Source organism: Syngnathus typhle, linkage group LG11 (genome assembly GCF_033458585.1).
Source record: "Syngnathus typhle isolate RoL2023-S1 ecotype Sweden linkage group LG11, RoL_Styp_1.0, whole genome shotgun sequence".
Classification (NCBI taxonomy): Eukaryota; Metazoa; Chordata; class Actinopteri; order Syngnathiformes; family Syngnathidae; genus Syngnathus; species Syngnathus typhle.
Window position 1 is genome coordinate 4,133,874 of NC_083748.1, and position 13,184 is coordinate 4,147,057.

General features: G+C 44.3%; 1 protein-coding gene across 4 annotated transcripts in view; it reads right to left on the minus strand.

Moving 5' to 3' along the window:
* The window catches only part of foxj3 (forkhead box J3), a 65,240-nt gene that overhangs the window by 2,440 nt on the left and 49,616 nt on the right, over nucleotides 1-13,184 (minus strand). For all 4 annotated transcript variants that reach the window (XM_061291221.1, XM_061291222.1, XM_061291223.1 and 1 more), the window contains 6 exons: nucleotides 12,538-12,639; nucleotides 7,675-7,803; nucleotides 4,333-4,504; nucleotides 1,025-1,423; nucleotides 407-508; nucleotides 124-315 (listed from right to left, as the gene is read on the minus strand). In XM_061291221.1, coding sequence (XP_061147205.1) covers nucleotides 124-315; nucleotides 407-508; nucleotides 1,025-1,423; nucleotides 4,333-4,504; nucleotides 7,675-7,803; nucleotides 12,538-12,639 — 1,096 coding nt within the window. The remainder of the gene's footprint in view (nucleotides 1-123; nucleotides 316-406; nucleotides 509-1,024; nucleotides 1,424-4,332; nucleotides 4,505-7,674; nucleotides 7,804-12,537; nucleotides 12,640-13,184) is intronic.

Sequence of the window (13,184 nt, forward strand, 5' to 3'; positions counted from 1 at the left end):
ATCTATTGACAATTTAACTATTATGCAGATTTAGTGAAAAAATGACCCTTTTTTTTTAAGTGGCCTCCACATGTGCACAAGTAACACAAGCGAGCAAGGTAACACTGGTGTCGGGTGTCATACCTGTGCCGAGGTGCTGGCTGGGTTTGTTTGGGTGCATGGGCGCGTGACAGACGGCCGGCTGCACCGTCCCCTGCGGCTGGATGACCCCGGTGCGGGCGAAGAACTGGTTGATGGACGAGCACAGGTCGGCAATCTGTGTGGGCTCCAGCGACCAGTTGTTCAACTCGGCCTGCCTCATGCTCTCTCGCAACCCTGAGCGGGCAAAATTGTAAAAAAAAAAAAAAAGAAGTCATTGAGGTCACAGTGCTGTGAGTTTCTTTGACATTTTCCAAACGTCGTCTACCTTGGAAAGGTGACAGGTCCACATCCGCCCAGTTATAGCTGCTCGCAATGCGGCAGCTTTCTTTCAGTGCGTCCAGATTTGGGTACCAGTCAGAAAGTAAACCTAGTAAAATTTTAAATTTCAGTTTCTCACCGCAAAATTCAATGGGGACATGAAAACTTAAAAGAAAGAATAATCATAATAATTAGCTTTTTTTAAAATTGATTTTTAAAACATTTTCGTAGCCAAATTGAATACAAACATGAAATATTCTGGGTATAATTTTAGAGTAAAAGTTAATGAAAATGTACCTTTAATTTATTTTTAGATAAAAGAGCGCTGATTGGTTCGAAAATGCTCATGAAAACAGCCTAAGTTTAATAAATGCGCTGATTGAATTTCAATGTGTAAAGCGTCCATTAGGAGGCGCCATCTTACTGTGCAAATCCTTCCCAAGGCTGCTGGTTGGCTTTGTTCTCCCCTCGGATAATAAAGAGCTATGATTTATTGTTTAGCACCTAGAACAGTATCTCCACGCTTAGCGACTACAAACAAGATGCAAAATCCATTTCAGCAACCTTCTCTGGTCTGTGCGTGCGTGACGAAGAGAAACAAGACGGCGGTTTCGGGCCAGGTTACCTGGATTGCAGGCCATCTGCTGCTGGGCGGGATGCGGCTGGTGGGAGAGGCTCTGATGCTGCGACGGGTGTTGGCCGTGCTGCGCGTGTTGGACGGGATGCGGCGTGTGCTGTTGCGGGTGCTGGCCGTGGGACGGGTGCTGCTGCGGGTGCTGGCCGTGCTGCGCGTGCTGGTTGTGCGGGCCGGCGTGCTGCGGGAGGTGCTGCGTGTGCGGGGAGCCGTGTCCGGGGTGGGCTTGCGCCGGGTGGGAGAGGGGGACCTGGCCACTGTTGTTGGAGTGGCTGTTGGGCTGGTTGTTGGACAGGTTGTTCTGCGTGCTGATGGCGCCGCTGGGGGAGTGCTGATAGGAGCAGGACGTGTGGGTCTGCTGCGGTGTGTCTGACGGTATTCCCATCAGGCCTGGAAAGCACAACAACGCACAATGTCATTATTGGCCATTACAGACACTTATTATGAACAGGGCTGTGCATGATACAACAAAATAAATAATAATTTCTGCACGATGCATTTTTCCAGTGCACACCTCCACCTTTCTAAATGTTCAGTCATAATAAAAAAAAAAAACACGTTGCTGTGGTTGTAGAATGTAGACTCATTAATTTGCCTCATACTAAGTTGTTTCTAAAATCAAATTTTGTTGTTCTTATCATATTCTTCTTTTCGTTAAAAGAGACATTGGCTCTCATTAGATTGCGCTTGCAAACCTCATGTTGTGGCCGGGGATGGTCCATTCTCCCTGGCAAATTAATCGAGCGTGAAAACAATTTGTTGCAGCTCTGCGGTGACTGACAGGAGATAAAGTGTTCCGTCAATAAAATGACAGAAAATGGTGACAAATGACGTAAAACAAACACATTTCCCAGACCCTCGTACTGCTCTTGTGGTCACCGGACACACGGCGGTCCAAAGATAGCATCACACAAGGATGGGGAAAAGCAGGAAATCACATTTAATAAGCTGCGCCATTGCCAGTCTTTGTTCTACTGGAGCTAGTAAAGTTCATCATGGACAAGGACAATTTTCCCCAAGCTGAAATTCACTTACTGTATCAATATCTCTGGCAACTTTCAACTGTACTCTGCGGCATTATATAAACACAATAAAATACATTTTCCTTAACCATATTCAATAATCATTACCACATAATAAAATCTAAAGAAACTGTCCCTTGACGCCTAAAGAACCAGAACCTAAATACCTCAAATTACAAGAGGACAATTTTGTATTCTGTGATGCAGTTTGCTTCAATAGTGTGACAACATTAGTGATAGCATTGGCAGCGAACAGGATAAAGTTATTGATTTGCTTCCAGCAAGTCAACACAACTACAAGTAGCTTGTAAACAAGTCAGATTGTTAACTTAATGGGCGCCACTCGAGGTACATGGGATCCTGCTAGTGGTATTGAAAGAATGGCCACGTTTTAAAATATCCTACACTACATTCAGATTATTCAAGCTGCTACCTTTGCAGCCCCTCCCCCTAAGAAAATGCAAACTATTCATGTTGCACTTTCTGAAAACCAAAAGATTAAAGCTGTTTTTGTAAAACAACCCCGTCGGGGCACTTTGATTAGAAACGCGACTTATTTGGACCAAAGAAAGCAAACCATTGCTCTTAGACTAATGGGATATGGCTCCCGTGTTTAAGTAGCTGCACGCTTGAGACACTCCAGCTGCCTTTCTCTTGACTCACACGGTGACTCAGCATGCCGAGGTTCACCAGTCAGACGCACACGTATGCGCTCGCACACAGAAACGGTCTTGCTTTGGTGCCATCTGCTGGCAACTTGGTGCCAAAGAACAATGAGGTAAGTTGAGGAACTTCATTTGGACAAAAAGAGTTCTCTGCCGTTGGGGAATTTCAGTTTTTGCAAAGAACAAATACTGACGGCTTTACTGTAAATTAATCACTTAGAAACATAAATATTTTTCTATTTTAAATACTTGTCAAGACATGTAAATTTATGAAGTCCCCTTCCATATTTACCGTAATTTTCGGACTATAAGTCGCGGTTTTTTTTCATAGTTTGGGTGGGGGGGGGAGATTTATACTCATGTAGAAGCCCTGCCTGTGAAGTGTCTTTTAGGCTTCCACAATCATCATGCAAAAAAAGGTGCCAAAGGTGGATCTCTTTTATCAGAACCACCATTGTCCAAGCGGGGAAGTAGAGAAAGCAATTATTGCGGCAGTAGCATAATAATGCCAGCTCATTACCTATTATCAAAGACGGCGAATTAGCTCGCTGTCGACACGGCGGCCCGCATGTGAAATCCTCCGGCTAGATTATTTACGCTTTTTAATTGCCGGAGCTTGTCTGACGAGGGGATGGATGCGCATCCACACGTAGAAAAAAAAAAGGTAGCAACTTTAATGAAACATGGATGATAGCTTAAAAGGAGAGGAACTCTTTGAAATGCATGAATTGCATTTGATTGGTGAAAAGTAGGTTATACACAGAAAGCTCAGACGACTTTGCTCATAACCCGCTTGTCAAGCGCTCTTTGTTTATCAGTCAATCAGATTAGGAGCAAAACTGCATTTTGTTCTAGTGGGACTGTTCCACAGGCTTTTTGTTTCGGGGGGGGGGAGCTACTCCCCACATATTCACTCTGCTGCTGCTACGTATTACAGTAGAACATGTCTCCATCACGGTGACAGATGAAGCTCAGCGCAACAGAATTACAAGGGGGATTGGACTCGCTTCCCGGATGAGACGTGGCCGGCATGGGGAAAATATTTCAGCGCTGACGGGGAACAGATGCCGCCGGACTGACAAATGACAAAATTTGACAAATGTGAAACAAAAACGACGGGTGCCTTAATTGTGGCTTCCTTGTTTGCTTCAATCAAATATTTGCATTTTAAAGGAGCAATATTATCCATCCATCCATTTTCTGAACCGCTTAATCCCCACGGGGGTCGCGGGAGTGCTGGAGCCTATCCCAGCCGTCATCGGGCAGTAGGCGGGGGACACCCTGAACCGGTTGCCAGCCAATCACAAGGCACACAGAGACAAACAACCATTTGCACTCGCACTCACACCTAGGGACAATTTGGAGTCTTCAATCGGCCTACCAAGCATGTTTTAGGGATGTGGGAGGAAACCAGAGTGCCCGGAGAAAACCCACGCGGGCCCGGGGAGAACATGCAAACTCCACACAGAGAGGGGAGCAATATTAAGCATTTTTAAAAAATATATCTTAAATATACCGTATACACAGAATACATATGTAGTATGTGGGAGCTCCACTTAGACCAAAGTAGATTTAATCATAAGAATGAATCTTTTAGAGAGATCAGACTTACCTTGTTGGCTGAAGGACTGCTCAAAAACGGACTTGTAAAGGCTGCGGAAGGAGGCACTGAGATCTTCAAATTCAGAGAACATGACCTGCTTGTCTCTGTCGGGCATGTTGTACTGGGACTGGGGTTGTTGGAGGCTCAGAGGTTGAGACACGGGTTCTGGGTGACTGCTCACCTGGTGGGGAGGGAGGACAATTACAAAGTTAAGAGGAAAAAGTCAAAAGGTCACGTGTACAGTGAGCCCTCATCTTTCCCCGCTTAAGGGCACGCTGGACGATTCATTTGTGAAAGTAAACAACAAGCTAAGCTAAAGTTTGGCTGCGTGGCGTTCAGTCTGTAGGGGAAGTGCCAACGAGCGGCGCAATACACTGACGAAACCCGCTCATGAATAATACAAAACGCTTTCTCAGAGATACTTGCTGCGCTCATCTGGTCGTCGAAAAAGCGCCAAAAGCAGCAATGCCATATTTCACAGAATATTGGAGTTTGTGTGTGCTGGCGAAACAAGACTGCCTTATTGTGCTTGGTGGAAGTAGTGATTAACCAAAGTGCAACAATCCAGGTTAGTGCTTGCCACCTTGCCTCACAGCTATATACAATATCATAAATTCGATTGGCCTCAACACTTACGCCGATGCTCAGGTGGCAAACCAAAATGTATTTAAAGGGAAAATCAATAGCATTAGCTTGTGGAGATGAGACACCATTTGACTGTTATATGCTGGGCGAGAGACGGCGAGTCGCGATCCCCAGCCACGAGTTTGAATCTAACGGATTGATCATCTCAGAAGGGAACTGAGACTGGACCTGTCCAACGAGGACCAGCACTCGCATTAAAACATACAAACGAGGGGTGTTGCAATCCGGGTTTTATGATGACAATTCCAATACAGATCAAATGGATTAGCTGTCAATCCATACAAATGCGCACGTACAGAGATATGCTAACACCTTCCTATCTAGGAAAAGAAGCGATAATAAAGCTGGAGTATTTTCTGCAAGAACGGGTAAGCCAGCCAGCACATCCATCAGGTTCAGCCGATCGATGGCTGGTGCCTGGAGCAAGGGAACATGGGAGGACCACACCAAAGAGAGAGGGGCCATCTCTGGTGGGAGGGCATCAGAAGAAGAGCCTTTGTCTGCCTTCCAGAAGCGTGCGGCTACAATCACTCCCTTTGCCTTTTCGCGCTTCCTGAGCTTGGGGCTCAGGAGCGTGTCCACCCCGAGCGGCGCTCTCCACCTCCGGCTTCTTTGAACGCATCCTCTGAGGCGGTTCTTGATCAGATGAAATGTGGGATCGAGACCACCCTTTGCGAACGCTATTGTTTCCTTTGGATTTCTAAGCGGCTGCGGTGGATCAAAGAGAATGTACCCAGAAGATGTTTCTTAGGAAGCTCTGATCAAGTTGATTTAACATGCTGTGAATTCAACGACATCAAACTACATAATGTTGCCTTGAGGACAGCTGACCATAATGATAAACGCCAAATACGGGCTAAGTACAGCTGTATCTTAACTTACAAGCGATGATAATATATAATGTGGACATTTTGCACCCACCCACAAAATGTTTGTTTTTATGACTTAAAATGACACCTACAATTCCCACCTAATTCCCATGGAAAGTTGCCAATTTGGAATAGTTCCAAAAAAACCCCATCTTTGCTTCATGGAATGTTCCACTAACATGCCAAATATGTCAACTCTACAAAATAGCAACAAACTACCTACATCTACCTCACAACAATACTAAATGTGTCTTGTCATCTGGTTCAATAGTATTGGGAAACAATGTGACCTTTGAGTATCAGATTTTACGATTTCTAGTCTCGGGTTAATCAGGTGCGTAGGGAAAAGGAACTAGAAGAAACTGGTAGCTTCCCATTGGTCAAATGACAATAGAATAGATTTTGATTTTCAATTGTCGCTGAATTACGACTAGACTAACGAGCCCGTAAAGTGAATTCATAGATTTGCTTAGGCATATATTATACATGTGTGAAAATGTGTCACGACTGAACAGTAATCAATTGTGCAAAGTGTGAAACTGTTTATCACCAGTTTTAGTTTTCCTTACATTCAGGACGTTGTTAAAGTGAGGCCAAGTCTGGCATGGGTCGCCTCCCGCCCGCTAAACGACAACACGTGGGGCCTACTTCAGCTGATTTAAGGTGGGAGAAACGTAATGGAGGGGTCGCCAGTCAATCGAAAGCCCCCGATCGACAACCAACCTTACATAATCACATTCACACATTTCAGGCCTTGAGTTAACCTAACATGCACAAAACTGTGGGGATCAACATTTTAATTGAATACGTCTCGGTCCGTTTCAGTCAAAAAGGAGATTATTAGCTTTGTATGGATTTTGTGAGCGTGTGAGAGACATTCACAGTCGCAAGAGATTGCATCGGTTTGCCGATATTGGAAGCAATACAAGTAGGCTGCTGCATACACAATGAGAATAAAGTTAAAGTTAAGAAACAGAGAGGGTGGGGTTGTGCAGCTAGCAAATTACACCCTTCCCACTGGGACAAGGTAGGTTATTTTTTGCTTTGTGCTGAGTGCTCCAAATCCCTCATTATTATCATTAAATAAAATATGTATACGCACAGCAGGTTTGAAAAGCACCTGGCTTCATTTTATTGCTTTGAAAAGTGCAGCTTGGCAGATACAAATGAAGCCAAGTCTTCAAAAGTCGTACTTGAAGCCAGGACTCTATTGCATAGTCTACTTTTTATAAACCCTTAAGAGAGCCTTTTAACATTTTGGGACATTTATTGATTTTGTGGTGAATGAAAATAGGCAAATTATACCATTTTTATTTCTCATAATTAAATTTGCAAAGCAACAAAAATATTTCAAACAAATTATTCCTGGTAACACTATTTTAAAAATTGAAATTATCTTTGAGTTCATCCTCATTTGTGCAGACTTAAAAGTGACTCCCAAAAAAAAAAAAAAAACTGCAACGTTGAATGAATGTAATCCTTTAATTGTTATTAATTTATTGACTTGTTGAATGAATGTAATCCTTTAAATTGTCCGTGTGTGTGAATGACAGTGTGTGTTTATGTGCCCTATTCACAGCAATTTTGAGCATTTGTGCGAGAGACGGAAGAAAAAAAAAGTGAGGCGCTCTTAAGGCATCGAATCATGTTGTGGTGTGAGTCAGTGAACATGAAAAAGTAACAGCTATTTTTCCTCTTCGCTGCAGCAACAGCTTATTATTTAAAAGGTCGGCGTAGCCATGCTCGTATTGCCGTTCATTTCTCAACACTCCAGTCAACCATATTTTGCATCACATTAATAAAAGTAGAAAAAAAAAATGGTGTGGCCCCATCTTACCGGCGTGTAGCTGTGCACGCTGCCCACACTGTTGAGATTGACGGAGGCCAGGCTCTGATCGGACAGGCTGTTGTTAAGGCTGCTTCTCGGACTGTCGCTCCCTTCCTGGTCCGTGTTGTAGAGTGCCACCTTGAAACACACACACGCACAAATCCCAGTTCAATTGTTGCTAACGGTGCGTTCCGACGATGATGATGGCTGTGAAGTTCACCGAGATAATCTGATGTGCTGGAAACAATGTCACAATGGCAGAGTATTTCTCTGTGTGTGTATGTGAAGGAGGAGTCGGATGCCATCTCGAGACAACGGAGATATTCCCATCAGTAAAGGTCACACTGGTGGCGATGTCAGCCGCATCTGCTCACCGACCGCGAATCCGTTTGAGACGGCCAACAAAGGATTTTCGGAGTTGCCGCCGACGCTGACCTTTCGATGAGAGCGGCAAAAAGCAGCCGCAGTACTTCAGCGAGACAATCTTAATCATCCTCCAACAAACTTTCATTTTAACTCATGAGCAATAGTGCATAAAATATACCTCAAAAGTCATAACAACTTGGTTATTGTGACAGTAAACACATTACAGCTATTTGTGTTGTGTTTTTTTGGGAGGCTGGAATTGATCAATTGTATTATCATGAATTTAAAAAGAAAGGTTTGAATGACAAGCATGTTCACAGAACAAATTAAACTCAAATCTCAAGGCGCCGTGGCTTTTGTGTGCTGATGGGAAAAATGTCGTTGAAGTCTTTACAAAACTGGACCAAACAATGTTAGCAAATTCCACCAAATTAGGAAAATCCCACATATTGAGTTAGAAAGTATTTGGGAACTAGCGCATGGGGTTTACTGTTGAGAGAAAAAGAAATGACAGCAATGCACTGACGTTGTTTCTTTGGATCGGTGTGTGTGTGTGTGTGCATGTGCACGCGCGTGTGTCCACCCGTGACCGAGGGCAGCTCGGTGGCTTCTGCTCATCAGTCAGCGAAACAGAGCAGGCCCTGTGCTGGGCACAATGAGGCAGCAGAGACGCGAGCCTGGAGGCCAGCGGGACACTGAAGTCTCTCTTGTCTACCGACGAGCCACCAAGGCCACACGGAAAAGGCAACGGATTGGCCCGGCTGACCACCAGACTGGTTAGAAAGAAGGCCAGCCCCATCATTATAGGCTTTTGATACGTGCGGTGGTGGATAGATAGAAAAATCATGATGAATAAAAAACCCAAGATGAAGCTTAGACGTGAAATCCAACAAGGTTCAAGGAAGCGAGGGAGCGGAGCTCATTAGGGGACTGCAGCCTCCCTGCGCTCAGTGTGGGCTCAGATCCAGTGTTCATTAGCGTGAAGGGGAACTCAATGAAAATCAGCCTCGCCATGCTAATCAAAAACAGGGTGCCGCGCAAAACGTAAATGTTATGCAGAGTGAATCATAAAAGTTGCCCAGCCGCAATCTATTTTTACACCGCTCGCCCGTAAAGTGTGATTATTTTAAAACCGTGCCGCTCTGTGGTTTTAGGCATACCCCCAGAAAATGCAATATGGACTCGCGTACATGTGGCGCGCACATTTCTGCACAAAAAGGCACATGCGTGCGAGCGCTTCCACGACGATGACTGCTCACGCACACAAAAACATAGTGAGGAAAGTCTTCTCTTCCAAACCAGATTTCCCAGTACCGGGATTGACCAGTGGGAGGCGGGAGAAAAAGCGAAGGCCTGATTATCTCGCTTTAAACATTTACAATTTTCAGGCCTTGAGTATTTTTCTGAGAAAGTCACCATAGGAAAAATAAAAATGCTCTCGCATAAATCGCCCCCAGCAGGACAATCACTTAGGATAATTATCCATAGACGTCTGATGCTCATATTCATATCGATTATTAGTCTACCCAACGATTTATATACCGTATGTGTACCTGGATTTAAACATTATTTATATTTATTTCCGGGGGGAATACACAATCCAGAGACAGCAACAATCAAGTCTGATGATTTTCAAAGGAAGGGCGGTAAAGTTTTCAAATTGAGCCCGCTTATCGTGTTTAGCTTGCATTAAACACAACTGTCAATCATGACTGTTTTCCAAGCAGATTGAGCCATAAAAAAAGTTGAAGACACTTCCACAGCCGCAGGACAATGGCTCAGGGTAATACATTAAAAACTCATGGCTTCGCTGACTGCTCATAAGGGAAAATGTTGGCCCGATTATCGGCATGTGTGCATCGTGTTTTAGCTAGCAGGCAAACAAGTCTTCTATTCTCAGCAGTGTAATAAGTTTTGTTCAAAAAGTATTTTATGATCTAGTGCATGAGATGTTGGGAAATCAAAGATGAACTAGCTTTCTCCTGACTGAAGAGGAAAAGGGAGGGAGGGGGGAGGCAAACAGACGCCCAAGTCTTCATGGTCACACCTCTGTGCCACAGCTTCATCACGTTCATGCCAATGTTGATGGCCACTTCAGTGGAGGGGAAAAATGTGAGTCCCAAGTGAGATAGAGAGATAGAGAGATAGAGAGATAGATAGAGAGAGAGAGAGAGAGAGAGAGAGAGAGACGGAGAGAGAGAGAGAGAGAGAGAGAGAGACAGAGAGAGAGACAGAGAGAGAGAGAGAGAGAGAGAGAGACAGAGAGAGAGAGAGTGGAATGCCCGACGGGCCACAGAAAAGAAGAAAAGAATAGAGATTCTCGCTGGTGCCTTCCGCGTCTGCCATTGGTCTGTGCACAAAAGCGGGAATGAGGGACAGAGACTGGAATAGAAAGAGGGGGAGAAAAACAGAGACAGGGAATTCCTGTGGCTTGGCGCGCCGTGCTGAAAGAGGCGTGACCTGCCTGGCACGTGTTTACAGCGTCGAGGCGGTCGGTGAGAAACAAGCTTTGCACACTACGTGCATCCATGTCTCCTTCAGACTTTATCGTGATGGTAGGAAGGAAAAAAAAAATCAACAAAAGAAGATTTTTGTTGCATATTTCCGCTAAAAACTGGGTTTAAAAACACGTGCAAAATTAATGCAATTATTTATTATTTAAAATGACTATTATTATTTAACAAAATTTTAAGTGTAAAGTGAATGAGACATTTTGGAGTTCCCCCGCTTCCATTATACAAGAATTTGAGCATCGTGATTGACATCAGTGATAATCACATCACTCATATTAACAATTGTGAGTTGATTATTTCCAGACCCAAGCTCGTTAGCTCGCAAGCTGTAGGGAGGAAAAAAAAAATCAACAAAAGAAGATTTTTGTTGCATATTTCCGCTAAAAACTGGGTTTAAAAACACGTGCAAAATTAATGCAATTATTTATTATTTAAAATGACTATTATTATTTAACAAAATTTTAAGTGTAAAGTGAATGAGACATTTTGGAGTTCCCCCGCTTCCATTATACAAGAATTTGAGCATCGTGATTGACATCAGTGATAATCACATCACTCATATTAACAATTGTGAGTTGATTATTTCCAGACCCAAGCTCGTTAGCTCGCAAGCTAGCTGGTGGCTAAGCGGAAAGACAGGAGACATAAGTAGAATCCATTTTTCAATCAGGGATGGTGTCACGCATTACGACAGAAATGGCCACACCATTCGAGAGCTTTGTTTACAGTCTGGAAGCTTCACGTTTTATAACATATGATATAATCATCCAAACTAAACAAACAGGTTTGTTAATAACACTGTTGTGTGTTATGTGTCAACAAAGACTTATTGATTTCTGAGTTTTTGCACTCGAGCCGTATGATGGATATATGGCCATGAATCTTAACTGTCAAAAGGGTGTACCAAGGAAACAGATCCATGAATAAAGTGCATGTATGTTTCGATGCAGTGCTTGTCAAAACAAGTGGAAACCCTTGCTGACATACTCGGCGTGCATGTGCGCACAAGTTACAACACACGCTGACATCGTGCCCTTAGCCGCACAACTCGGGAGCTCAAGAGGGCCCCGTCGCACACACACACACGCTGGCATGTATACAACACGGGGATTACATGCTTGTACGCTCTTCTTTTTTTTTTTTTTTTTGGTAATGCCCGCTTGCAAATGAATAAGTGACTCTTGTAGGCTTTCTAAACGTACTCCTGAGAGCTGCCCCCACTGGGCCCAGAGGATGAGAGCTTAAGGTTAAAAAGCCTATTTCAATTTCAAAGTGAATGGCACACGCGCAGCTAACAGCTCGCCATCCCCATAGTGGATGTGTGAGTACTCCTAAGCTTTTTTTTAAAAAAACGAATAAAAAGCAAATCCTTGTTTCCTCTCGCTTCCGCTCGCATTTAAAAAAATATCGAACAACGAAGTACCTGTCGTTCATCTATTTTGTCACACGCCCAATTGGGCAAATACTATCTGCATCCCACATGTACATTTTGTTTTTTAACAATGCAAAATACACTTTAATCTGATTAATCGATGGTGTATATTATACATATACTCAATATCATAATCAATTTTTAAAATATTTGCCAGCTGTAGACCTATTTAACGGACTAGTGGAAGAATTGTGTCAAGCTTTCTACATTGTCTACTGTACGGGCATTTTGTAACTATAACCTGATCAGATGTGTGCACAATATGTATATCGGATGGCCAGGTTTCACGTTGCACGGAGCCATGCGGGCATCGTGTTGCCGAGCGCAATCCAACGGGAGCCCGGTGTTGTGCAGGAATCAGGTGCCGGCGCACACCTCCTTGTGTATTTTGGTGTGGGTTGCGGATAAGCTCTAGGCATGTGCGGGTGTGCGTGTGGAGTGCTCCTCTCTCTGCGGGGAAACTGTGCAGTAGGTGGTTGGCAAAGTGGGCGGGGTCAGGGTGCAGCCGCATAGCCAGGTGCGTGTTGGGGGAGCTGGAGGCTGGAGGGCCGCCTGTAGTACCTTGTTAGTCACAGTGTTGATTGCCAGCGTTGGAGAGGCACTTCCAGAGATCATACACTCCATCCCCAAAGACTCCGACTCCAGGCTGTATGGCGTAGAAGCCTGTGTGTATGTGGGGGGGGGGATTGGACGTGGGATGAGGAGACACAAAGAGGAAGGAAATAAATAAAATGCAACATAATCCAATTATTAAACACAAGCAGGTTGATGTGTTTTGCCCTTTGTTCTCATCCTGCCGCAAAATGTAGACCGTACCTTTTATTTAGGTCACATTTCAAGCGTGCGCTTCTTAGCGGGAGGACAAGAGAAGCGTACATCAGCGTCATCATGAAGCGCGTCACGCGTGCCCGCCGCGTGTGCTGTCGTCAAAGATAACTCCGGCGTGCCCTTCTCCCTCCGAAAAAGTGCTTACGCTAAGAGGATTGGCTGCCAACAATACCATTTTTAATTCATGATAAACACTAAATGAGATTTCCCAAAGTCTCACTCGTGCCTTCTGAGACTCTTAATGGAATTTCTTGTTTGGTGGGGAGGGAAAGAGTGACAGAACAGACGCACGTCGTTTTCTTTTGTGCCATGCCGACGTACAAGCACACCACAGATGCACCGTAAACAAACAGCAGGCATACATCATCCTCTTATACGTA